This window comes from Spinacia oleracea, chromosome 5 (assembly GCF_020520425.1).
Source record: "Spinacia oleracea cultivar Varoflay chromosome 5, BTI_SOV_V1, whole genome shotgun sequence".
NCBI lineage: Eukaryota > Viridiplantae > Streptophyta > Magnoliopsida > Caryophyllales > Amaranthaceae > Spinacia > Spinacia oleracea.
In genome coordinates this window covers 97,162,139-97,187,661 of record NC_079491.1, presented here as the reverse complement: position 1 = coordinate 97,187,661, position 25,523 = coordinate 97,162,139, and the positions used below count along the sequence as shown (strand labels likewise).

At 43.2% G+C, this 25,523-nt stretch overlaps 3 protein-coding genes and 1 non-coding gene across 4 annotated transcripts; 1 reads left to right on the top strand and 3 right to left on the bottom strand.

The window, feature by feature from the left end:
* Positions 1 to 11,185: 11,185 nt before the first annotated feature.
* LOC130461974 (NADH-ubiquinone oxidoreductase chain 6) lies at positions 11,186 to 13,184 on the bottom strand. The gene has a single exon (XM_056830291.1). It carries the CDS (start codon positions 13,177 to 13,179, stop codon positions 12,562 to 12,564), a length of 618 nt encoding a protein of 205 aa, XP_056686269.1. The 5' UTR covers positions 13,180 to 13,184; the 3' UTR covers positions 11,186 to 12,561.
* A 233-nt stretch (positions 13,185 to 13,417) lies between these two features.
* On the bottom strand, positions 13,418 to 14,766 carry LOC130461973 (ribosomal protein S4, mitochondrial). The gene has a single exon (XM_056830290.1). The coding sequence runs from the start codon at positions 14,720 to 14,722 to the stop codon at positions 13,766 to 13,768; it is 957 nt and encodes a 318-aa protein (XP_056686268.1). The 5' UTR covers positions 14,723 to 14,766; the 3' UTR covers positions 13,418 to 13,765.
* A 2,233-nt stretch (positions 14,767 to 16,999) lies between these two features.
* LOC130460643 (putative cytochrome c biogenesis ccmB-like mitochondrial protein) lies at positions 17,000 to 21,546 on the bottom strand. The gene has a single exon (XM_056827987.1). It carries the CDS (start codon positions 20,762 to 20,764, stop codon positions 20,144 to 20,146), a length of 621 nt encoding a protein of 206 aa, XP_056683965.1. The 5' UTR covers positions 20,765 to 21,546; the 3' UTR covers positions 17,000 to 20,143.
* A 1,752-nt stretch (positions 21,547 to 23,298) lies between these two features.
* TRNAK-UUU (transfer RNA lysine (anticodon UUU)) lies at positions 23,299 to 23,371 on the top strand. Its single transcript has one exon. It is a non-coding gene; the product is annotated as a tRNA-Lys (tRNA).
* The last annotated feature ends 2,152 nt before the right edge of the window (positions 23,372 to 25,523 follow it).

The following is a 25,523-nucleotide window of genomic DNA, read 5'->3' as shown; positions in this document are numbered from 1 at the left end:
CTTCGACGACCAGGAAATAAGATTATCACCCCAAAAACAACAATAACCGGAAGTCGAACGACGAGTGTCTGGACAACCCGCCCAATCTGCGTCAGTATAAGTAATCAACCGTGTAGTAGCAGACGGATATAAATGTAACCCATGATCAATGGTTCCCTGAATGTAACGCAGTATACGTTGCAGTGAACTATAATGTGGCTCCCTGGGATCGTGCATAAACAAACCTGCTGTACCGCATACGCAATATCAGGGCGAGTCAAAGTGAGGTACTGAAGAGCACCTGCAAGGCTGCGATACTTGGTGGGATCATTCACTGGAGGACCCGAATTCGCGCTAAGCTTAGACTTAGCTTCCACAGGAGTAGCTGCAGGTTTACAATCACCCATACCTGCGCGTTCAAGAATTTCCTGTGTTGAGAAAGAAGCATATGAGATGGTGTACGAGTCACAGAGATGCCCCAAAAATAACTCAACGGCCCCAAATCCGACATAGGAAACTCAGATTTTCACTGAGCGATCATCCTTTCGCGCAACCCGTCAGAGGAAGTAGCCAAAATAATATCATCAACATAGAGAAGCAAGTATGCCATATCATTGCCATGACGATAAGTAAAAAGCGACGTATCACTTTTTGCAATGACAAAACCCATCTTCAACAAAAAATTAGCAAACCTTTGATACCAAGCCCGAGGAGCTTGTTTGAGACCATATAATTTCGGAGCAAACAAACATAATTTTTTATCAACAAATCCGAAAGCTTCGCTTAAGCTCAACTTCGAGCTTTAGGTTGTTTACATGCTTAAGCTTCGCATAAGCGACTTCATACCAAAAGCTTCGCTTTAGCGACGTAGTACGAGGTAAGCCCTTTTGTTTGTTCACGAGATGCTTTCACTAATCGACCCGCCTTTGGGAGGTCATAGATCTGAGGTTTCTTTGACACGCTTTGGACCAGCGCCTGGAAAGCAGGTCCTTTCTAAGCCGCCGGAAAGCTGTAACACTAGAGAAGCTACGACTCCCAACATTACCCTAAACCCGCCCCGTCTAAAGAGCGCCCTCTTCATTCGCCTTAGGAAAAATCCCATTTCATTCGGGTTTTCTATTCTGAAATTCCTTATCCCCACTGAGGGAAGTAGCTAACCTAACTTCATATGGATTATTAAGGATCAACTGGGAATCAAACTCAACGTTGCGAGCTCCAAAAGTGATCCTGGAAGGCCCACGGCAAAGAGGAGACAAATTAGAGTATTTAAGAGTTTGATACTCGTCTGCGTTCTATCTTTCTATCTATAAGAGTTAGCCTAGCCAAGAACGGCGCCTAGAAAAGTTCTCCTGGAAAAGAAACATCTTGGCCTAGAGAATAGAAAAGCTCGAATAGGAACTAGCTTTGTTGGAAGCAACCAACCCTGTAGATCTACAGCTTGCTGTTTGACAAAGGTGGCGTTAGCTAAGAAAGATTTAAGTAAACAGATCAGGGAGGCTAAGAAAAAAGATCCTTTAACTTGACAGGTGCAAGCAGACAGCCTTCCGTTCCTTTGGTTTCTAGTTACTAACTATTCTTTTCAATCCATATACTGGATACTACTATGCTTCGGCGGGTGTCGACTAAAGATAGAATAAAGGGGCCTCTTCTACTTCCATTTCTATTTAGGAAACCGAACTCCACTCTCTTTCTCCGTTCTGTATAAAAAAAATATCAAGTAGAACAACACTTAGGATTGCGTTTAAGTCAAGTAACGAGGAATGCCAGTAGGAGTTTCCGTCCATGCTTTCGGCAGTCCTAGGTGGAACTGCTTTCCCGTTGTAGAGGGATTTGAAGATCTTTGATATATAGATCTTCTCTATAGGGGTAGGTCGAAGACCTATTGATGATTTCGCTAGATTGGCCACTGTTCTATTGAATAAAGAGAGGAAACCCGATGTTCGAGGTTGGAATCGCCCTAGAGTGAAGTTCTCGAACCTTCCAAAGGAGATTTCCGCCCGTCTACGTGGCATAGTTCTTTCTTCTTTTGTTAGACCCTAAGTCCAAAATTCCCATATATCGGCCCCAGTCGAAGCCCTGAACAAGTTGATTAATCGCCCTTCCTATACTCATCCGATCGCTTGGTTCTGAACACGGTTCGTTCCCTCGGAGCTCAGGAGCCCTATCTATGAACTAGAAACTGATGTAACACGGTCGAATAGCCAGCTTTCTGAATAGCTTACTTTAGCTGCCCTTACCCCATCCCATGGCAAAAGAATTAGTACAACTTACAATCTATTCCCACCCACCTTGCTCGCTTGCTTTTGATCTAACTTCGTGTATCTGCCTCGTTTGTTTCAAAGCTAGCTTAAAGCTCTAGAATTTGGTCTATTCCTTCCCTGCCCCCAATCCCGGCTGCTCAACCGAGCTGCAATCCATCCCGCCTTAGCGAGGGCTTCTTTCCATTGGGATTCGTAAAAACAGAAAGAGAACTGACGACATAGGTTACTTTAGTTCGTCATGCCCATGCGATCGAAAGACGAAGAGGCTTCAATCACAAGATGAACAAGCAAAAAAAGCCCTTTTTGACCTTTCAATGATGGGTTGCTCACCCGCAACGCTTAATAGTGCGCCAGGATTTCCTTTTTGAACTTGACCCTTTAGCAAGCTCAGGAACAATTGAATATGAATGTCCTCCAGTTAAGGGGAGCCATTCAATGCGCACCTTTTAGCAGTCGATCTTGAACACTTTTCTCCCTCTCTGCTGGCTTGAGAAAGAGAGTCTCAACGGCTCGGCTGGTTGTTGTTAACAAAGCAGCGGCGTGTGAAGAGCAAGCAACAAAGCCGATATTCTAAAAGTTCCAAAGTTCTGTCCATAAGCTTCGCTTAAGCAAGTCAACAAAAGCTTCTAATAAGCGACTACATAGTTTGGTGAAAAGTTCCGCTTTCTATCTATTTATTAGGCCGTGGGTATACGCCTTAAACCGGCCATACACCAATCATGGGCCGGACGCATAAGAGCTTGCTTGAATGCGTTCGGGAGATACCTTAGCTTACCAGACCCCCCATCCTTAAAGCCCAGTCTTCCCAATGGGAATCGACTCAACAACTGATCATCGGATAACCCTTTGATCTCGTCGGCTACTTTCCTACAGGATTTTAGACTCGAAAATGCCTGCTTGAGCAGCAGCTGCACGACAGTAAACTGATTCCCGGTTTGTAACCTGAGTATACATTGACCATGGAAAGTTTACATCGTCAGGATCCATCTCACCGGGTAGATGATACGAGGAAATAAGAAAAAAGCGAACAGTGGAGTTAAGAAGTTGACTGCCCACTCGACTAATTCATGCTTAAATGGCCAAAGGCGAGATATAAATTGGAGTCATACCTAAACAAAAAGATGGCTCGATCCCACACGCATAGAGAGAATATATCCCACTCCATGCGGAGTAGGGGGGTCCATAACTTGCGACTCTTGACAGAAGTCACACTCCTAACAGGAGAAGACAACCATTGAGGTAACCACCTGAAGCCAGCATCCCTAGGAATGGTGAACATAACAGGTGCGTACCTTTCAGCAAGCGAAATACACTTGCACTTATCTCTAAGCTTTTTCTGGGAGGCTCGTTGACGATAACCAAACCCCTGTCTTTCCCTCACTCAAATTTAGATATGGAGTATAAGGTATGAAGTCGCTTAAGCGAAGCTTTTGGAAGGTGCGAAAGAAGAAATGATGAACATAAAATCGTGAATGAAAAAGCGTTAGGAAAAGAAATTCTCTAGTCTGTTATGTTAGAAGGTGCAAAATCAATAGGTGCCGGAGCTGCTACAATTGCTTCAGCCAGAGCTGCTTTATTCTAAAGTATAATTTCCTGTTTATACTATGCGTTACTTGTTCTCTATTGTGGGTTTAAGAGGCTCCCCGTGAGCCTCCAGGTTGTCCTATCTGCGGTGATATATCTGGTAGGATATAGACTAACACTTCAGCTGGGCTATATACTCGTAGGGGGGATTTAAGACATCACCGATCCATATTTTGGTTCTTCTTCGTCCTCTGGCGGGATTAACCACCTACCAGGACCCCAGAGAGAGACTCCGGTTATTCCTATGACATGCGATCAACCCGAACCAGAAGAAAATGAAGGACCTGAGGCAAGATAAAACACTGGGCCTCCAGTATAAGAATGCTAAGATAAAGCAGGAGGAGATAGCCCAACTAGTTTTTGATTGCCAGCCCACTAAATCTTTGACGCTCTTGGAGATTCGGAGGGAGGTGGATGTCTTTTTGACGGACACTATGTCCAAGAACCCACCTTACCGAACCCAAAAGCTCAATGACTACATTCGGGATCTTGTTGCGAATGGGGCAGAAGGTAAAATATATAAAAGGATTCGTATGAAGTAGCTAAAGCTCTTGGAGCTTTTGGTATGAAATCGCTTATGCGAAGCTTAAGCATGTAAACAACCTAAAGCTCTTCGAGCTTTTGAGCTTAAGCGAAGCTTTTGGAGGGTAGCATCAATTTTCTTTTGTAGGATATCTTTAGTATTAAGTGAGTAGCAATTCCCATGGAATGTAATTTGTGGGGCAAAACCTCACTCACATCAAAAAAAGGAAAACTCAGTTCAGAGGACACCGGGACGCTTTCCAAGTATCTTCGGGATAGGCCAGTTTCCGATGTGTCTGTCCGAACAGTAAATGAAAAAATATCCATTTTTTTTATGACAAATCTGGTTCGATGGCTGTTCTCTACTAACCACAAGGATATAGGGACTCTCTATTTCATCTTCGGTGCCATTGCTGGAGTGATGGGCACATGCTTTTCAGTACTGATTCGTATGGAATTAGCACGACCCGGCGACCAAATTCTTGGTGGAAATCATCAACTTTATAATGTTTTAATAACGGCTCACGCTTTTTTAATGATCTTTTTTATGGTTATGCCTGCGATGATAGGCGGATTTGGGAATTGGTTTGTTCCAATTCTGATAGGTGCACCTGACATGGCATTTCCACGATTAAATAATATTTCATTCTGGTTGTTACCCCCAAGTCTCTTGCTCCTATTAAGCTCCGCCTTAGTAGAAGTGGGTAGCGGGACTGGGTGGACGGTCTATCCGCCCTTAAGTGGTATTACCAGCCATTCTGGAGGAGCTGTTGATTTAGCCATTTTTAGTCTTCATCTATCTGGTATTTCATCCATTTTAGGTTCTATCAATTTTATAACAACTATCTTCAACATGCGTGGACCTGGAATGACTATGCATAGATTACCCTTATTTGTGTGGTCCGTTCTAGTAACAGCATTCCTACTTTTATTATCACTTCCGGTACTGGCGGGGGCAATTACCATGTTATTAACCGATCGAAACTTTAATACAACCTTTTTTGATCCCGCTGGGGGGGGAGACCCCATATTATATCAGCATCTTTTTTGGTTTTTCGGTCATCCAGAGGTCTATATTCTCATTCTGCCTGGATTCGGTATCATAAGTCATATCGTTTCTACTTTTTCCGGAAAACCGGTCTTCGGGTATCTAGGCATGGTTTATGCCATGATCAGTATAGGTGTTCTTGGATTTCTTGTTTGGGCTCATCATATGTTTACTGTGGGCTTAGACGTTGATACCCGTGCTTACTTCACCGCAGCTACCATGATCATAGCGGTTCCCACTGGAATTAAAATCTTTAGTTGGATCGCTACCATGTGGGGGGGTTCTATACAATACAAAACACCCATGTTATTTGCTGTAGGGTTCATCTTTTTGTTCACCGTAGGAGGACTCACTGGAATAGTCCTGGCTAATTCTGGGATAGACATTGCTCTACATGACACTTATTATGTGGTTGCACATTTCCATTATGTACTTTCTATGGGAGCCGTTTTTGCTTTATTTGCAGGATTTTACTATTGGGTGGGCAAAATCTTTGGTCGAACATACCCCGAAACTTTAGGTCAAATCCATTTTTGGATCACTTTTTTCGGGGTTAATCTTACCTTCTTCCCCATGCATTTTTTAGGGCTTTCGGGTATGCCACGTCGCATTCCCGATTATCCAGATGCTTACGCAGGGTGGAATGCCCTTAGCAGTTTTGGCTCTTATATCTCTGTAGTTGGGATTTGTTGTTTCTTCGTGGTCGTAACAATCACTTTAAGCAGTGGAAAGAACAAAAGATGTGCTCCAAGTCCTTGGGCTGTTGAAGATAATTCAACCACACTAGAATGGATGGTACAAAGTCCTCCAGCTTTTCACACTTTTGGAGAACTTCCAGCTATTAAGGAGACGAAAAGCTAAAGTCAAAGAAAACTTTAGAAAATGAAAGAGGCGAAGGAGACGAAAAGCAACTAAGAACCTAACAGAACTTTTCGTTTTTCTTATGTTTTTCGAATTCACATTTTTTGAATTACATTCCACTCGAATCTAATAAAGTAAGTACTTTGTTATATCCGAAAAGATAAGAGAAGAACTAACCTAAAGATCTTCCACTTTTATAGAACTGAGGAGGATCAATCCCTTAAAGAAAGCTCCTATGGTCTTCATGTCAACTCTTTCCAAAAGCATCGCTTTAGCGATTACATACCTCTTCCTAAACTAAACAAACATTCTTATCTAAGGAGCTGAAGCACCCGAAGTGGCAGGACACTGCACTTTTATGTATGATAGGTTGAGTGATAGTTTTAGGCTCCCCTTTTCCGGGTCTTCGCCTCGTCGGGGAAACAAACTCCTCAGGTGTAACCGCTGTCTAAGCTCTCTTCTGGGCTGACTTAGAGCTGACTATTCTCGGTTGACTTTACGGCTATGCCAGCTATGAGTCTTCTTTTGGGAAAAGATCTTTTTTTCGAATATTGAGGTCACAGGCCCTCTTTCTATTTCTATATTTACCAGATTTGACCGCGGACTTCCTCTTTGGCTAAAGGCTGTCACTTTCTTAGTGAATTGCTCAGGTTTCGCTTTCCGAGTCGAGATTAGGTTGGGGTGTACTTGAGTGAAAGATCGAAAGAACGAAATCTTCCTTTTTTCTTATCCTGCTTTTTCGCATATGTTCTTTTCAAGTAGCATCGAGAAAGCTCCGAACAAAGAGTGCCTACTGGCCGGTCACCGCTAGCTCCGGATCCGTCTCTGACAGAAGAAGAAAGCTAGCACTCGAGTCAAGCAAGACGGGAATATTCTTTCAGTAAGGGAAGAAATTGTTAGAATCAATTTCATTTTTGACTAAGAGCCAACCAGCAAGAGGTAAGAAGTCGCTTAAGCGAAGCTTTCGGAACGTAGTCGCTTAAGCGAAGTTTTTGATATGTAATCGCTACTTGGTATGAAGTCGCTTATGGAGCTTTTGTTTACACGCTAAAGCTATGCTTATGGAAGGCCTGTGAATCAATAAAGTACTGTTCTTGAAGTCTCAGAGCTGAGCTGAGCAGTAGCATCGGAGCTAGCTTGGCAAGAGATGAGCTCGAGCTTCATCATTATCTGAGTCGAGCGAGAGCGTCTTTCTTCTTCTCGAGTGAAGTAGCTTACTATTGCTCTGCACGCTAGCCCCTCTATGTCTTTGCTTCGTGCTAATGCCATCAGTTGTTGGGGGAGGGATTTATAGATTCACTGATAAGCCATCCCATCTCGAATGAGATGTCGGAGGGAGAACGCATGGGACTGAGGGGAGAACATCCCCGCTAATATTGATGCATGATAAACTAGACTTGCTATTCTTTTCCTCCCCTCTCGGAGAGAGGCTCCGGTGAGACACGAGAGAACGGTTCAAATTGTCACAGGTTTGCCTACGGGACTGAATGTCTTCTCGTAGTTAATACCATGAAGTTGGGTGATTTTGCCACTAATCTGGCCTTGAGGGGCGTGATACTCTTTCAAGTAGCTTGGTTTGCAAATTTCAAGGAAATTCGATTCGGATAGGCAAAAGTGTCCAGGTCGAGTTGCCATCTCTCTTGGTCTCCCTTGTGCTAGCTGAGGCAAGGCATTTATCCGCCAGTGAAGTAGATCTCGAACAACCAATGCAACCAATCCCGAAAGAAAATCAAAACAGAAAGGAGATTTCTGGGCGGATTTGAAGAGACTGAGCAGTGTAGTGACAAGCTGGGATTTGTTATGAGAGATTTCAATTATTCTTGATTCCATGAGGAAGAGATGAGTGGGGGTGGGAGAAGTCATAATACTGACCTCCACCAATGCTTCTTAGATATAGATTCGGGTGACCTCCCAAAAACTTCGCTTTAGCGACTTCATACCTTTTAAGGGCCCGCTCTACACTTTTCCCAACCGCAGAGATAGTGAGCGGATTATTGCCAGGAAGCTTCACAGAGTGTTGGTTAATGACAGTAGGCTTGCCACTTTCCCGAACTCTGAAGCAGACTTCACTGGGCCTGGTATTTCCGATCATACCCCGAGGGGAGTTAACCTCCGGCAGAAGTAGGTCGCAGGTAAGAAGCCTTTCCATTTCTATAATTTCAGGACCTCCCACGAGAACCTTTGGTTGAGAAAGTTTGGTACAGAAAAATCCTTCGATCCGCCCCGGAACGAAGATCTGAGAACCAAAACGAGCATATAGAAAGGTGGGAAAGTGGATTTCGAAGGCTCTATCCAACGAATCTAGATAGAAATTGAATGGAACTTCCGTGAAAAGAGGGGCCCCCCGCCGGCTCCCTGTGGACGGTCCCAATAGAAAAAAGCCTCTTACACCCTTTGAACCCGATCCCTCGATTCATACGGAACCGCCCCTTCTGGCCTTCGCTTGTTTACTTTCGTCCACCTTGTAAGTCCCCGGTCGGTGCCACAGGATAAAAACCCCTAACACACTCGAAGCGCGGTTTGATCTTCCAATCCTTGGAAGTTTAGACGGTTTCACGGAGGTACATCTTGATTCGTCTAGAGCGAATATGCCGCTGATGCATAAAGCTGTGTGGCACCTGCTGAATCATATAGAGTTTGTAGCTAGGCGTCACGCACACAAAGACCTGAACATTTCGTTAGACCGGAAGGTCAAAATAGAAAAAAAGACGAGCTGCTAACATGGAACAAGCCTCTCTTCCCTTGCTGCGGCCGGTCGCCCTAGTTCAGTCAAATGAGTTTTGAGAGGCGAAACCAAACCGCCTGACATCTATACAGCCGCACTTCCAAGGATCTTCTGATCATAGACCACCCTACCGTCCGCACTTATACTTCCCCTCTATACCCTTCCCTAAAGCCTGGTCCGTCCACTCCGCTCGATTAAGTAAGTGGAGATTGACTTAGTTCTTGTCTATTTAGCACTAATTGCTCCTGTTTCTGAGAGCACTGACAGGGCTGAACTCGTAACAAAACCCAGATTCTTTTTATATAAAAAAAGATCCCTCGCGGCTCCCTGCCCCATGAATCAAGGTAGGCAGCAACGAGCCGGGATCCCACTCCCAAAGAAGCGCAGAAAAGCCTCATAAACAACATTAGGAGTCAACCTCTCCAGTTCTTGTAGGTCTTTATCCAAGCGAGAAAACTAAAGCACTAGCGCACTCTAGCACGAAAATAAAATATAGGCTAAGAAAAAAAAGAAGAATTGTTTAAGTTAGGTTCTTTACAACCAAATCAAGAACAGAAACAGAACCTTTAGGCGGCACCAAAACAATGAGAATTGCCTCTCTTTCACCTTTCCTGAATGAAGAAAGAGAAGAGATCAGTGCAATAGAGAGGGGAGAGAAACTGTCTTCGTTCGGTTCGGCGGAAGAAAGCCGAGACTGGCTCTTTATCTTCAGCTTCAATTACAGAGCATTCTGCTTCCCGGCGAAAAAAGATTCGTTCGAGCGGCGGCTTGTAGGGCAGGAGTAATAGGGCGGAGCAAGCCTACTATCCTTTCTTTATTAGTTAGTGCCAGCTCTCCCGACGAAGGAATCCCTTTCCTACAGCTATTCCTAGTTCCACTATGCCCTATTACTAATTCCACTGCGCGCGTCGGTCTTTCAATACTATCGGGGTGGGGTCCCTTCCTCTATTTGTGGGATGTGAAAGTCCAAAAATTCCCCGCTTCTTTCGCATTAATCCGCGGAGTATAATGACCCATGGATTGGTTAGTCAATGATCTCCTCTCTCCAAATCTAAGAATTAGTCAATTATGTTTACCCGAGGAGGGGGGAAACAAGGGTTCGATGAGAAAGAGCTACGTATGTAATCGCTAAAGCTCTTGGAGCTTAAGCATGTAAACAACCTAAAGCTCGAAGTTGAGCTTAAGCGAAGCTTTCGGATGTAATAGCGAAAGCTATGCTTTTGTTTACACGCTTAGTGCGAAGCATTAAGAATGAAGCGATCGGAGCGAAGTTTTTGGAAAGAGCATAAGCTTTCATTTCTTTCGAAAAAAGGAGTTTGTCGGGAAGCACAACATGAACCAATGAAGAAAAGGTTATGGCCGCCGCTATATGACTCCAGTACCCGGGGATAGTTTGACCCATTATAAACAACTCATGGGAGTCTTTTTAGCCAAACAACAGGCTAAGGGGCGCCAAGCAATTGATTCGGTTTCTAAAAGATCTTTCTATCTGACAAATTCACCGGCGGTCCGGATCTAATGGGCGGAGGGAAGTCTTAATTCAAAGGCACCCGCGCCATAACTTTTTCAGAAAGGGAAGAGTTGAAGCTTTACATATAACAAATTTATGTTGGTTGATGTACTCGCTTAAGCGAAGCTTTTGGAATGGACATCTCTGACTTTATTGGGGGTTTCACACAGAGGTTTCGCTTCCTTATCCTCTTTCTTTAAGCAGATGATCCATGCTCTTCTATAGCGAAAAAAGCTTTCCATCGATCTCTGAGAGAGCGGAAAGATGAGAAGGCCCACATCTTAGTTAAGCTATACTTGTCTTTATTCTTAAGCTCAAAGCTTATATTCGACAAGAATCCAAGTCTAAGTTTGAGTCGGTAGTCTCTGAGCCTTCTACTTCAACCTCTAGTCTTATTTATAAGAGAGTGAGTGAGAAGTGTGTGCTGCGGTGTAAACGATTCGTAGGATGTCGGACTCTGCTGGTATCCTGTTTGGACTTCGTCGCTAGTACCTTTCAAATATCTTAAGAGCTCTCTTTTTCCGGGATTTTTTTTCCATATCATTATTGAGCAAAGGAGTTCTACTCGGGCCTCCGTTTCCGACCAGGCCCTGGGAGACTGCTTGAGCCCATAGATACCTTTCAAAGTCTGCTCTCCTTGTGTGTGATGGGAGGTGAGGCTGTTCAAGGTAATGATAATTGGGGAAGGCCGGGCAGTCAAGCTTTCGTGGAGAGGGCTTAAGAGAGATTGAGATTCTATTCTTCGGGAAGGGCATACCAGGGAAGTTTTTACGAAAGGAGGTTGAGCTTTTTGAGAGCACCGCACTGCGATTGAATGACAGATTTGAATGATGAAAAGAAAGGTCTAGTTCTCTTTTCATAGGAATGAAAGAAGAATGGATGTAGTGATTACGGAAGAACCTTTTCATAGAAGAAAGCGATAGGCCGAAGAGCAAGCTTGAAAAGAAATAGAGAGGTCATTCATTCATAGCAGAAAAAGCGCTCACTCACTCATATCTGAAAACGCAGGCGGAGGCTCTCTATCCTTCTTACCCATGAAAAAATTGCATTCTTCAAAGCTTTCTTTCATGGATAATGTTAAGTATTCCTCCCTGAGTAAGAGGGGGGGGACTTGATGTGACTACTATTAGACCTCCAACCCGAAAATACTCTACAATCATTATGAGCGGATAAACTTTTCCTTTCCTTTCTGCGGAGGGGACGTGAGGTTTCGCTTAACAGCTTTTTGTTTATGATAGAGTGAGATTCACGTTGCCTGGTGGTTCTTATTAGTTGTACCGGATAAGACTTCGAACGGCCAATCGTAACAACGGTACGCATCCCATGCGGGCGGTCCTTTGCCTTGTGGGGAAATCTCTGGACCTGCAGGTAGAGCTGGGGCTATCATTGATTTTGGCACGATACATTACCTGTCTAGGTCCAGGGACGAGGGAGTTCACCCGCTTACCTACCTTGAAAAAGTATCCAAGCTGCGCAAGCAGAGTCTTCTATCTTTGGCGTATAACCTCAGTGTGGGGACCTGAAGGTTCGATAGTCAATCACTAGAGGCCGGCTTGAGTCCAATGCCAAGTTGAAGTGACGACAGTGGACGGTATGAAAACCATCCCTTGGGTCTGTATGCTTAGGATCCCAATGAGTCGGTACGGGGCTCATGCTTCCCAAACGTCACGCATTTTTTAGGTCATTAGTCAACAGCTCCCTGGACGGGGTGACTTCACATTGTTTCCTGACACGCCCATCTTTGTTTGAGGGAAATCCTCTCCGCGTTCCGGCTGATGCCGCACCTTGCGCGTATAAATGAGTATGATATATACCTCTTTGCTCAGCACGTGACTGTGTACCTTGAAAATGAAAGCTGCATGTCTTCGCCCGCTCCCGGTTCAGGGTATAATCCATTACCATTGAATGCCTTGGCACGGGATTACGGCCGAAAAGCAGGGGTTTCCGCTAGGCGAAGGGACTCAGAAAAGCCTTACTCTATAGTTCACTTAAAAAGGTTTAATGGCCATGACCGGCTAAAGATCACTGCCATCTCACGGATTGGATTCGAACCAATCAATCTCCGATACCTTTAGTAGATCGTGAGTGGGTCTGTCGTCCTCTTCATTATAGTCCTTCTAGAATCAATAGCATTTCGTCGGAATACATCCTGTCTTTTCACCTTAGTAGTCCTATGCATAGTCAGTACTATAGCCCCAATCATGGCTACTAATAAAATAAGACTAGAAACCAAAAACCAGACAAAATAGTAAGTATAAAGTAAATTGCCCAATGTTTCCAAATTAGTCCAACTTCGTACCTTTCCGGCATAAACCGTATATCTCAGAGAGGTCGTATTTCTTTGGGTTGGTAGTAATGGAATGGTTTCATTATCTAAAATGAAGAACATTTCCCACCAAAAGATCAGTCCAATAATACCACTCACTGGTAAATAGCGCAATACTTCTTCGTGAATCTCCGCTATTTGAATATGGAACATCATAACAACGAATAGGAATGAAACGGCTATAGCTCCTATATAAACTACTGGGAAGATCATGGCGGAAAAATCGAGACCTAACAAAAGAAGTAAACCTGAAGTGTTGCGAAAGACTGGGATGGGAAACAAAACGGAATGTACCGGATTTTTAGCACGTACAACCATCAAACCAGAGACCAAAGCCGGGCTCGACAAAACAGAAAGTATCATGGTACGTCGTCCTTCACTGAAATGGAACTTTCATGCTGGTTTGGAGTAAGAACTAGCATGAAAGTCGATCTATTACGTACGACCAGCGCGGTTGTTCATATTTCATTTCCTTCTTCCAAACCAAGCCCTTCTTGGAGAGCATTCACTGAGTTACTTACGATCTCTCGACGCCGAGAATTTCTTATCCGGGTTCGGCTAGCTTCTTCCCCACCTTTTTGCGTTCTGTAAAGAAACCCGAAATCAAAAAGAAAGAAGAGAAATTGGGCCATGTTTCCCGAGGGAGGCCACCTTCTCTCAGGGCAGCAGTCGACTAGAAGTAGAAGACTGCTCTATGAGGGCTTCCCTCTTTCCTGGGCTCTGCTCGCCCGTCTACGCTCCGACCCAGAAATAATAGAAAGTTTCCTTACTTGTTCTTCTAAGTGAATTTGACCTTGCCTGCATTAAGATTTCAAACTTGTCGTAAAAAAAAATCAATCAGAATCAAGAAAAAAAAGAAAACCGGTTCAATATTTTATCTAGATGGATCCCTGTCCTTATCTCTATCCGGATAGATATGTTATGTCCCTATGAGCTACTACGCCGATCTTTATGTGTTTTGGCCACGCCCCTTTCCGCTCCGAAGAGGAAGGTTTGGATCTTTCAATCTTATGTGGTGAGGGATGTGATCTATGTTAGGTCCATAAGATACCACAGCTTTTAGTGTTCTATGATTGACCTCCGAATAATGAGTAGGTAGTTCTATCCTTTTGATTCTTCTCTTCCTTCTCTTCTTCGATAAGGTCACGGAGTGATCAAAATTCCTCTTCATTCTGTTGTGCTCAGCGTCGGATCCAAACTTCTTTGTTCTTTTTAAGTCTTCTTTTTGCATAGAAGAATGTAACTTTTGCAAAAACTGGTCTTTGTCTTTTAGTAGTAGGCGGCATTTCTTCTTAGTTTTGAGTCGGCGGAACCATTCCGTTTTGCTTCTTCTCCACATTCTTACTCGGCGGAACCATTCTGTTTTGCTTCTTCTCCGCATTCTTACCCGGTGAACCCTTAATTTGCCTATGATTTTTTCAACTGATATTTTGATATAGAAAAATCTCCTTATTTCTTTACCGCGGGTTCTCGCGTAATTTTCTTGAAAAGATATTATATCGCCGTGGGAAACTTTCAAATGACGAATGTTTACTATTCCATTATTCACACACACTTTTCGATGACTTATCGGCTGCCTTGCTTGAGGAATAGTTTCACAAAAATGTAGACGAACCAGAATAACGTCCAATCTTGTTTCTGGATTGAGTAGAAAAGGGATATATGAAGTTCGTTTTGTTCTTCTGTGCATCTTTGTGATGGGTAAATTACCATGAAAAAGGGACAACTTTCGTGTAGTTTGTAATTGTATGTAACTGTTACGGTTTTTTCTAGGATAAATCTTTTTCTTAATAGATCTTTTCTTCATTCTCAAATTTCGGAGAATGCGGCGTTGAACTATTGTAAGTTCCTTATTCCGAACATTTCCTGAAAGTAGACGGCAAGTTTTATACCTTAATGCGGGCATTATGTTGAATCAGTCAGTCTTTTTCGCCACATCGGGGCTATGGGGCTCGAACCCAATTCTTTCCGCGACCCCTTCACGAATAACGAGAAAATTGATTATCTACGAGAATTTATGCTTCGCTACTTTTCGACTTTTAAGGTTAGATGCCCAGGTCAGGTCAGAGAGTTAACCATTAAGAAATCAGCTCAAATCGATCCAAAAACTTCGCTCCGATCGCTTAAGCTCAACTTCGAGCTTTAGGGAGTCAACTACCTCTCTTACTTAAAACATAGTAAGACTTGCATGTCTTAATCATATAGAAAATGAAGAAAGATGCTGAGGGAATGCATCAAAAGCTACTAAGCCAGGCAAGCTTCTAAGATTTCTACTGTCCTACGGCTCAATGTCTTATTATTGAATTAAGAAAAAGCTTCCATTCCGATCCGAGTTTAGGCTGTAGTGAAAGATTCTCTCTTTCTTCCCCCGCTGGAAAGAAGGGGACCCATTGAAATGGGAAATTTAGTTGAGTTATGAAAATTCACCTTACTAAGGGTGTTTCCACAAGCGCATACACACTTTTTCTACATCAGCAACTATTGAGCTTGGGCCAAGCAAGAATCAAAGAGAGGGTACAACAATAAAGTGAAGTAGTAAAGCGGGTAAAAAGAAGCGCGTCGCATCTTAGCAACGGTTCCTTGCTTCCGGCAACTCCATGAAAGCGATGAAAAAAAAGAACCTTATATCTAACTTCGAGCTTTAGCGAGTCAACTACCATAAGCGATGCTTAAGCAAGTCAACAAAAGCTTCGCTTAAGCGATTACATACGTAGATCGGGTTGGTTTTATTTATATAAAGACTCTTTTGCTTATTTTTCATGTTGAAAGGCAGTAGGGTAAGCAAAGAGGCAAAGCTCCTTCATGCGGGCAAGAGCGAGTAAAGCAAGCCATAGGAGTTCAATACTTGTAGCAAGGTCGATGGACTGACATTCTTATGAATGAGTCCAACTGAAGCTTCCCATATAAGCAACTCTAATAAAGAAGTTATTATTCAATTAAAAAATTACCTCTACTTCTCAACTTACCTTCTTTAAGAGGGGGAGCGCTCTCTAAGCGTTAGTAATGCGAGGCTTTACTGAAAAGAAAGCTCAATCCCAACTCCCGAATCTGGTAAAACTTATACTCCATGATATCAACTAACGAGGGCAGATGGACATTAAATTGGATCTTTCTCTTTCCTTAATCGGAAGACGTCTACCTTAGGCTCAACCAAACCTACGCTATTAAAGAAATCATTCTCTCGAGTTCGCTCAGCTGCTCTTTGTCAGCTTTCTTGAAGGTAGTTTCTACTTGCTTACTTAAACAACAAGTAAGGCCGAAAAAAATATGTTACATTTGAAAGCGCAGGCTTGCTCCAAACAGATGCTATAGTTAGTCCATCTCGCGTGACCACTCAATTGAAGCCTTCTCTCTTGCAATCTTTAAATGCTATAAGTCTCACGTGAAGAAGAAGGGAAGAGAATAGCTCTCTTGCCGCTGCTAGTCTATAGTAGTAATAGGGGTAGGCGATAACTCTTTTGAAAGAAGAGACGATTTGGTCTTTTCTCTTTGAGTGAGAAAAGCTTTTCTTTCAGAACCTTAGACTTCGAGTTGCCAGAGCGGAGAGGAATGGCAGAACTCTTGTCCTTACTTTACGAGGACACCCTAACTAGATTTGAATTATTCCTCCCAGGGGAGAAAGGTAAATGCATTCTTTTTGAATGAATACCCGCTAGCTGTAGCAAAGGAAGAAGGCGTATAGGCTCTGCCTGATCTCCGGAGATGGAAGAACTTCTGACCCTGGCCCCGGCTTAACCACACTAAGACTTATTCAGTCTAATTGGTGCTATTGAATCAGCAAAAGAAGACTTGAAGCGTGTGTAAGCGGCCTATCTCATTCCTTTCATTTAGCACGGACAAGGGCATTTGATTTTGACTATCTCCGGGATTGAATGTCTATAACTCCAAAAGACAGCTTTTAGATAGGATAGAAGCTGGTAGCTATGAGCTAGATTAGCTCATTAGCTGCCGGGATTGTTAAGTGGGTGTACTAGAAGCTCTTGATCACTGATGAAGGTGGTTGTCAGATATAGCTGCTAGAGCACATGTGTCGAATGCAGCTGGGAAAGTGCATCGTTCAGTCTTCCCTTTTTTGTGCAGAAGAGCTTTATTTCTATCCTTTCTTTTTATCAGAATTATAATGCAAGCTTTTCCTTAGAAAGTTTTCTCATACCTTTCATTCTATGATATATCAATTCTTTCATTCCAAAAGCATAGCTTTAGCGAGTAAACAAAAGCTCCAAGAGCTTTAGCGATTACATACGTTACATTATTTTTTCTTCATATAGATAGAAATAGGATCCATGATCCTGACCCGATCTTACCTGGGATCGCAAATCCCAAGTTTGTCTATGAAGAGCGGATCGAATTGTATTAGTGTCTATAATTGATTTAAGCTGTGTAATACTAATCGATAGGGCCTCATTGGTAAGTGCTACAAGATCTGATTGGAACCCATGGTTATGGACTCGAATCCCCTAGTATATGAAAAATTTCGTTGTTGTGGAATAAGAAGCCTTCGTATCTTAATGCATGTATTTCATTTAGTCAGAGCTATTAGAGTGGGATCCACCTACCTTAGCTTGAGAGCGCTAGGATAAAAGGAGAAGGAGTTATAATTCGAGCTTCTATTTCTATATATAGATCCAGACAAAAAGACGCAAAGATGCATCATCTTATCATCTGTCTTGCCTTTTTGCATCTTCCTCTTGTCTTCCTTGAAGGTTATAGCGGAAAAAGACGGAAGACATTGATCGAGTTATCTTTCTATATTTTCTATTTCTCAAGATGGATAAGCAAGGTTTTTCTCACTATTGGCAAGAAGCCTAAAGCAAATTTGTTTTGTGGAATAGGCTGGGACCTAGCCTTCTCTTCTTACTCTTATCTTCCTACCTCATGTAGAAAAGAAAGGCATAAGTAGCGAATCTGAGTCATTGCGTCCTCTATGAGCTGGATGTAGCGACTTTATCTCCAGCTAAGACAGAGAAAAATGAGAAGGTAGCCGTCTTCTTTCTCTTGGTATAGCAGGCAGGATTAGAAGAATTAAGAAAAGTTAGAAGGGAAGGTGCAGATGAACTGGGCCTCTGGCCACACTACCAACCCTCGCTACGCCTTCTTTTGAAGCTCTAGTTCTCCCTTTGAGCGCGAAGCGGCTTGCTGAGATCAAATGAGATATCCCAGATAGGAAAAAGAGTACGGAAGCGAGAGCGGAGATATAGGAAAAGGGAATAGAGTTTGCCGTTGAAATGATGACTTCTGGCCTTGCCAAAGGTCGAAATGCTAGCCGCCAAAGTTCCAGTGCTACTGCTCTGCCTCAGAATATCTTGAATGGCCTCTGCCAACACGGAGGCCGCTCCTCTTTACCGTCCTATTACTCTTCAACTAGAGGAAGTTGACTCGCTAAAGCTCTGCTTTTGTTTACTCGCTTAGTGCGAAGCATTTGTTTACTCGCTAAAGCGAAGTTTTTGGATTGGTTAGCCATTTTAGGTAGGTTGGACAGCTTTCCTGAGCGAGGAAGGGAAGAAGGAAAGACATAAAATAAAGCAAGTACCCCGAAACCCTTTAAGCACGAGACAGTTGTGATTGCGCTTTCACCCATGATGGGAGTCTTTGGGCTAGGATGCTAAAGAGATGTCTATGAGACTCATTCGGCTCACAAGAAGTTTTCCTTTCTCATATATTCTTTTCAAAGCCTCGGAGTTCTATTCCTTCTTTCTATTTCGGGCCGGGTTCCTCTTTGGGCTAGGCAGTAATGGTACTCACTCGATGTTGCTTTAGCAGCTTTCGGCTTAAGTGAGTTCAGTGCTAGAAATATTGAATGGCGATGTTAGAAGTCGTGTATGGGTGTCTGATATACTGTGTAACTGGCGAGCGGGTAAGGGGCAATTGACTTAACTCAATTGAAATCGTAGGTCTCGGATTCTATTCCGTTTGTTAGTTTATAAAGATCTATCGCTATTCTATTTTCTCTTTCCAAAAGCATAGCTTTAGCTATTACAAATCCAAAAACTTCGCTTTAGCGACTACGTACCTCTCTGATTGACTTCATCAGGCTCTTCCTATGGTCTGCTTAACCTTCCCTCTTTACTGGGAACCTTGGATCGATATGGTTCATTTCTGGGTTCTGGATTATGCTCTTTCAACGGTTGACATAAGAGGGGGACGTACAAGGATGATCAGACTGCTTGATTCGGTTCGTCAGAGGTATGGGCATAGAGAATCCTACTATGGAGAGGGAAGTTTTTTTCATCTCAATCCATAGAGACAGAGCATCATCATATGGGGAAAGGAAAGAGTATGAACGAATTGCTTGTTGAATCACATTCCTCTCCGAAAGACTCAAAAAGAATATATGTGAGTAGTCTATCTTCACAGCTGGAAGTGCTCTCCTCAAGGGCATTGCTTTCTCCATTGAATCACTCTAATGTGGAAATGTCAATATGTGAAATTCATTCACAAATCTTGTGTTCTTCTGTGTAGCGTACGGTGTCTCGTGCCAAGTGAAAGGAAAGCTGAGCTTGCTCCAAACCATGAGATCCAAGAGAGTGCCTGGTCATACTCCTTTCTTGGTCTACTTCGGTTACAACTTGATCTACGGCGCGATCAGACCAAGTGCGAGATTGGATCGAGAAATCAAGCAGGAAGGTCAGCCTTTGATTGTTAGATAGATACCGAAAGAATCTCATAGTTAAAAGCTTCTTGATTGCATCCCAAAAACTTCGCTTTATAGAGATCTTGGCTTTCCGCTTTTTTGTTTGGTCAGGGGGTGCTGGGAAGAAATCGTTTAGGAAACCAAGCATGTAATAAACGGAAATCAATACATATGAAAGGAGTTCTATACGAGTTTGGTAAAGCATTCACCTGTCGAGAAACTCAAAACTCTCCCGCAAGCGTCCTTCTTAGGTCAGCATTTGGCTTTGGCTCATTCTTTATAAAAGAAAGATTTTCTTGCCATGTCTGCTGGTATAACATAGATGTCTTCTCTGGCAATAGCCAAAAAAGAATAGGACAAAGGTCTATACTCAAATCGGAAGTCAAGGCGCTGTCAAGCGTGATATGAAACGAGCAAGCTAAGTCCATTAGAGTTCATTTATTTGAGCTTTTAAGATGTGAAAGCAATATCATGAACGTACGAGAGGAACATGAACATGCTCAAAATAGACTTTTTTCTACTTTTTATATTCAAATGATTTAATAGCCTAATAGCTGCAAGACCAAAAGAGGGTGAAAAGAACCGAAAGCCCCTCTTTGACTTTGAAGTTATTTCCAGATACATGGCTTACATACTCGGCTCAACCAACATTCTTGGAAAACAATCGAATCGAGGGTCCGGAGGAGAATTGGCCATTCAATCTTGTGAACTAATCGAGACCGAAATTGGAAAAAGAGATACGAACGAAGAAAAATAACCAATCGATGAAAGAACATGAAACCATTCTGTTTCAATAGAGGTACGAGAAACGGTTGAGGGCAATGAAGTAGGTGAAGTGGTTAAATTTTGCGAGCTGTTCCAACCACTGCTGGATGTGATTCCAAGAGCCAAACAAGAATGAATACCGCACAGAAGAGTCAAGACCAGGCTCCCTAATAGAATGTTTAACCGATCCATTCCGGATTGGCCGAATTGGTACAGAAGTTGTAACATGGGAAAACTACAGAAAACACGACTTATTTGAATAACCCGGTGACCTACCAATTGTAGAAGTAGGATCTTTGGCAAGCAATAAGCACTTAAATAATACAATTCGAGTGTACCATCTTCTTTCTCATTTCGAAGAAAAGGTGCGGGAGGAAAAGGAAACAACAGAGGGATCCGAATCGGACCTAAATGGAAATGACATGAAAAGTCTTTTTCAAAACCTAGCATTAAGGGCGTTACGACAATATACGAGAGGAATGGAGAAAAACTCGTGATTGGTGTGGAGAAGAAGATCTGTTTATGATATAGTTCAAAAAAGAGTCGTCTCATTTTCTTACTTCTTCCTTCTAATTCATTCACTTCAAGGCTGGTTCTGAACGCTGCGTAACATCATCTTCAACCAACCTCTACCGTACGTACCTTTCGGTGCGACCACTAAAGAATTGCTTATACACGAAACAGCTGCTTATATACGCTTACTAAAAGACTGACTTGACTTTCATTCAGGCCAGCGTGAAACTAAGAAAGAGAGATCTAGGGCAGCATGCAAGCAAACTGTGTACGCTAAGAGAAGAAGAGAAATGTTCTCAATTATTACCACAAGAAAGCCGCCCCCCTATCTCTAAAGGGGCCCGTCACTTCGTTCGTACCTTCTTGGCTTAGGTTTCCAACTGAACTTAATGGCCTTGCCGCCCCGCCGCTAGCAGAAGCTAAGCGCTTTTGAAAGCGCGCTAAAAACGTTGCTTCTGTCGGCCTTTCTGTGCAACACTAGTAGCGGAAGAGAGGGTTATATCGTACATACAATATAACTCCAATTCTTACGGAAGCTCTTTCTTACCAGTCAAGTAGTACAACAGCTGTATCTTATAGCCCGGCGCGGCGGGTCGCCTTTTGAATTCAGTAGATAGAGGAAACTCTTAGATAGATAAGGAGTAGGTGAGTGAGTCCTCAGTGACCTGAGCGATTTCGATCACCTAGCAGGCTTTTCATTTAGTAGGTAACATCGCCGAAGCGTATTATCAGATTTGGCTACGAACAATGATTGAGAGGGCACCGTCTTGTGCAACGCAACGATAGTTGGCCCTCTATCATCTTCTATCTGGTAGACTTGGTAAAAGGGCCCTGACTTTTTCCATAATTAGAGTTCGACCACAGCCGCCCCCCTTTTTGGGGGAGGATCCAGTTCCTTGCCAACTATCGACCCCGATCTCTTTTCATTTGTTTTGGATATTTCCAAACCTAGCCTTCGTCAATCACACTAAAGCAGAGCACCCAACTATGGCAAGGCCTCCTTAAGGGTTAGGTTAGTAAATCCGGCTCGAGACGCGTTCGTTGACAAAACCGCCGTAGGAATGGAGACCTTTCAATAGAACAAAGACGAACTGATCAACGAGAAAGAGGCCCTACTCACTACAAAGGAATACACTAAAAGATCGGAACAGCACTCATGCCTTTTCCGCATCAAGTTGACCGCTCCCCCCGCCCCCTACGTAGTTATTCTATCAATCAGTGGGTAGGACCCTCCATTCCGCTTGGTATATCATGAGAAAAGAAATTTGCACCAGGCGCACCGCGCTTTCCCTTTCCCAGATGTTCGCCTTTCTAAGTAAAGTAATGGTGACCCGCCGAAGACTGACTTTCGAACTGAGGGTTCGGTCAGTAGAGGGGACGACTTTGCCTACAATAGCCCCGCTCTCTAACCGACTGAGCCCGTTGATCATATAACTGGGAGGGAACGTGTCATATTAGGGGTGAACGATCAGAGGTCTCCTCTAATAACGATGAGGCTGCTTTCTCTTTTAGTAGACTCAGCTATTTATATGAATGAAGAAATGAATGCCGGGCTCTTTCTTTCACTGCTAACCTCATTTTTTGAATTTAATGCTTCCTATTTTTCTTTCCAAAAGCTTCGCTTAAGCGACTACGTACGTCGAGCCCCGAGCTTGTGGTCCTCCTTTGAGCGTGGGTTCAATTGGATTAATTTCTCAAGTAAAGGTCAACGTACATAGCAGCAAGGTATGAAGTCGCTAAAGCGAAGTTTTTGGATGGTGCATCGCCTATTTCTTGTTCTCGCTCGGGAGCCAAAACGAACACGCCTGCCACCTACTTTGGACCTTCGACCAGGCATTCTGCCCTTGTCGAATCGGAACCAACTACCACTGCATTGCGCTCGAACAGTTGAGCGGCCGCCGGCCAGCAACTTCCGTGCACAGATATAGATTCATTCTTCGTACCCGGTTCAGTCTCTCACAACCCTTCGCGGGTTGGTAAGACGGAATTAGACAAAGAAAGGATAGTGCTCGACCGGAACAACGGCCGACAAAGACCGTAATTACATAGATAACTGCTCTTCCCCTTCTCCGAAAAAAGGCTGTAAGGTATGTAGTCGCTAAAGCGAAGCTTAAGCATGTAAACAACCTAAAGCTCGAAGTTGAGCTTAAGCGAAGCTTTCGGTTGTAATAGCTAAAGCTATGCTTTTGGAAAGGCGGCTGGAAAGAAAATTGCATTGCCTCACCTTCTCGTAGATGGTGTCAGTGAGAGCAATTTGAGTATCTTCCGTTGACCTTCTTTTGTAGATAGAATCTTCAATGAGTGGAAACAAGCAACCTTTTACTAAAAAAAGAAAGGTCCTTGTTGAGTAAGGCTTCGGCAAGCAGAACAAAGTATGGGTTGGGTGCTTGAGCGCATCTTTCTCATTTCTCATATCGAAAAAGGCGAAACTTAGTTTTCGTTTTCTTGCAGGAGTGCTAACGCGCGCCCTTACGTTTTCTTCGCTTGCTCTGCAGTACGAACCTCATATAGAGCCGCGCCCTTTATGATGAGCGGCCAAGGGGCCGCCTTCTTTTCCGAACCAATCTTTTTGGGGGTGTATAGCTCAGTTGGTAGAGCATTGGGCTTTTAACCTAATGGTCGCAGGTTCAAGTCCTGCTATACCCAAAGCATCTAATTCGATATTTTGATTCTATGTAGAACTTCCTATCATCATATCGGCTATGACGTTCAATAAAGGGAGGGTAAGCGGTTTCAACTATCCCTTGAATCTGTTCACTCGTGTCCCTTACCATTTTTGGACACTTCGTTCATTTGTCTTTAGGCACTCCAAAGGCATAATAAAGCATATAAGAAAGGCTTTCAGAAGAAATGCCCACAGCCACATTAACTTGGTTGACCTTCTTCGTTTTACTACTTCATTCAGGTCCCAATCTTTATTTCGATCTCCCAATAAGCAACTAACTAGAAGTAGGCGTATGAGCGGCGAGAGGTATGAAGTCGCTAAAGCGAAGTTTTTGGTATGTAATCGCTACTTGGTATGAAGTCGCTTATGCGAAGCTTATGGAGCTTTTGGAATGTAATAGCTAAAGGAATGGTTTTCGTGTGAACTCGCCCTGCCTACCGACCTTAACTTCTCTTTCTAGCCCCTTTACCCTTACCAACGTCTGCATTCCTTTGTCTTTGCACCTCAGCCCCGGCCGGATCGACCTATAATAAGTCTTTTCTTTGCTGGCTTGACTCCAGAACTAGTAGAGGAAGGAAGCGATGATCGGTCTATCCCATTAGGCCTAATCCCGTTAGCCAATGAAAGGACTACCTTTCTTGGACTGTGAGCGACGACACCAGATCAGAGCGAGAGACGAGAAATGCGATTAAACTGCTTAACCTTACCAATAATGTAATTGGCTTACTTCGCCCCAAAGATGAGACTAGGAGAGTTGCATGCTAAAATGTGATCAATTGTAAACAAGCTCTTGTACATCCAAAGCTTTTTCAAAGTCCGAAAAAAATTCTCGGAGGTGAAAAGACACCGACGGAGGATATGAAATAGCTCGACCAACCCTTGAACCTAGCCCTCGGACTTCACCTTTCTTTTTTAAAGAATGGCCTTTACACTATGCCGATTCCCACTTTCACTCTTTTGCCTCGAAGACTTCCTAGAAAAGTATAGGATGGAATTTTGATACTATAGTAAGCTCTTAAACTGGGCTTAGCCAAGTTGTCGCCGTTCACCAGTGGAATATTCCCATGATATAGTCGCTCATTCATTTGTGAATTCCTTTCTTGAGTCCAGGATATCATATCGGATATATATATAAAGAGTTGCCAGAACCGGTGCTACACCAAAGCATGGGCTTTTTCTTTCTCAATTTCTTTTGAATTACATGACTGGGAATCCTCCTTTTATCGGTGGCCAAAAGACCAATCACTTACTACCTAATTCCGAGTTTCAACCGAACGGCTGGCACCCTCCAAGCCCTTGCTTTTAGGGCAGATAGATGGTCAGCTTAGCTATGAATTTGACTTGCTCCGGAGAGTACGATCTTTGGCTTGCTGCTCTCCCATCTCATTAGGGAAAAAACCCACCACACGAAAGCTTTTTCAAAGCTATTCCCACTGCTTCGGAATCTTAGTCTTCATAGGTGGTGGTACTAAGGGAAATCCTCTTGCAAAGGTCCAAAACTAAGGTTCTTCATGAACGACTTGCCTGTCTTAAGCATATTAATATTCTAATTATATTATTAAGAATATGGGACACCGACTGTGAAGGAGGGTTCCCCGGATGATTGCTTCTATCGACTGTCCTTCTCTATGTTGACTGGGGAAGCCTCTCAATGTGAGAAAAAGACCCAAACCCCGTGTTTTGGGCTTGTTTTGATCGGATTGGCCGGTTTGGTTTGGAATGGATTGTGAATCGGATTAAATAGTTATAGTTCATGAGCTTGACTAAACCTAGAATATTTGATGTCAGAGAAGAAGTTCCTGCTTTGGTTGAATTCAATAAAAAATACCACTTTCAATTGAATCAGTAATTTATACTCAGCTTGAAAATAAGCCTCAAGCCGATAAGTTATGTTCGATAATTTCGAAAGAAGAGCTGAGAGTGATTGACCTCTCACTCACGGCACACATTTAGCATGTGTGATGCCGACACCATGGATTGGAAGCGAAGTTTGGTTCAAGTAGGGGGAGCCCCCGATCGATAGAAATTGAGTAGTAAGCCTAATGTCCAGAAAGAAAGTGTAGGTCGATAGGATAATTCTTTTTTTAGCTTTACACCCTCCATAAGCTTCGCATAAGCGATTTCATACCAAAA

Bases quoted from the DNA above. Each gene is read 5' to 3' on its own strand.
- LOC130460643 (XM_056827987.1), bottom strand. From the start codon at position 20,764: ATGAGACGACTCTTTTTTGAACTATATCATAAACAGATCTTCTTCTCC.
- LOC130461973 (XM_056830290.1), bottom strand. From the start codon at position 14,722: ATGCCCGCATTAAGGTATAAAACTTGCCGTCTACTTTCAGGAAATGTT.
- LOC130461974 (XM_056830291.1), bottom strand. From the start codon at position 13,179: ATGATACTTTCTGTTTTGTCGAGCCCGGCTTTGGTCTCTGGTTTGATG.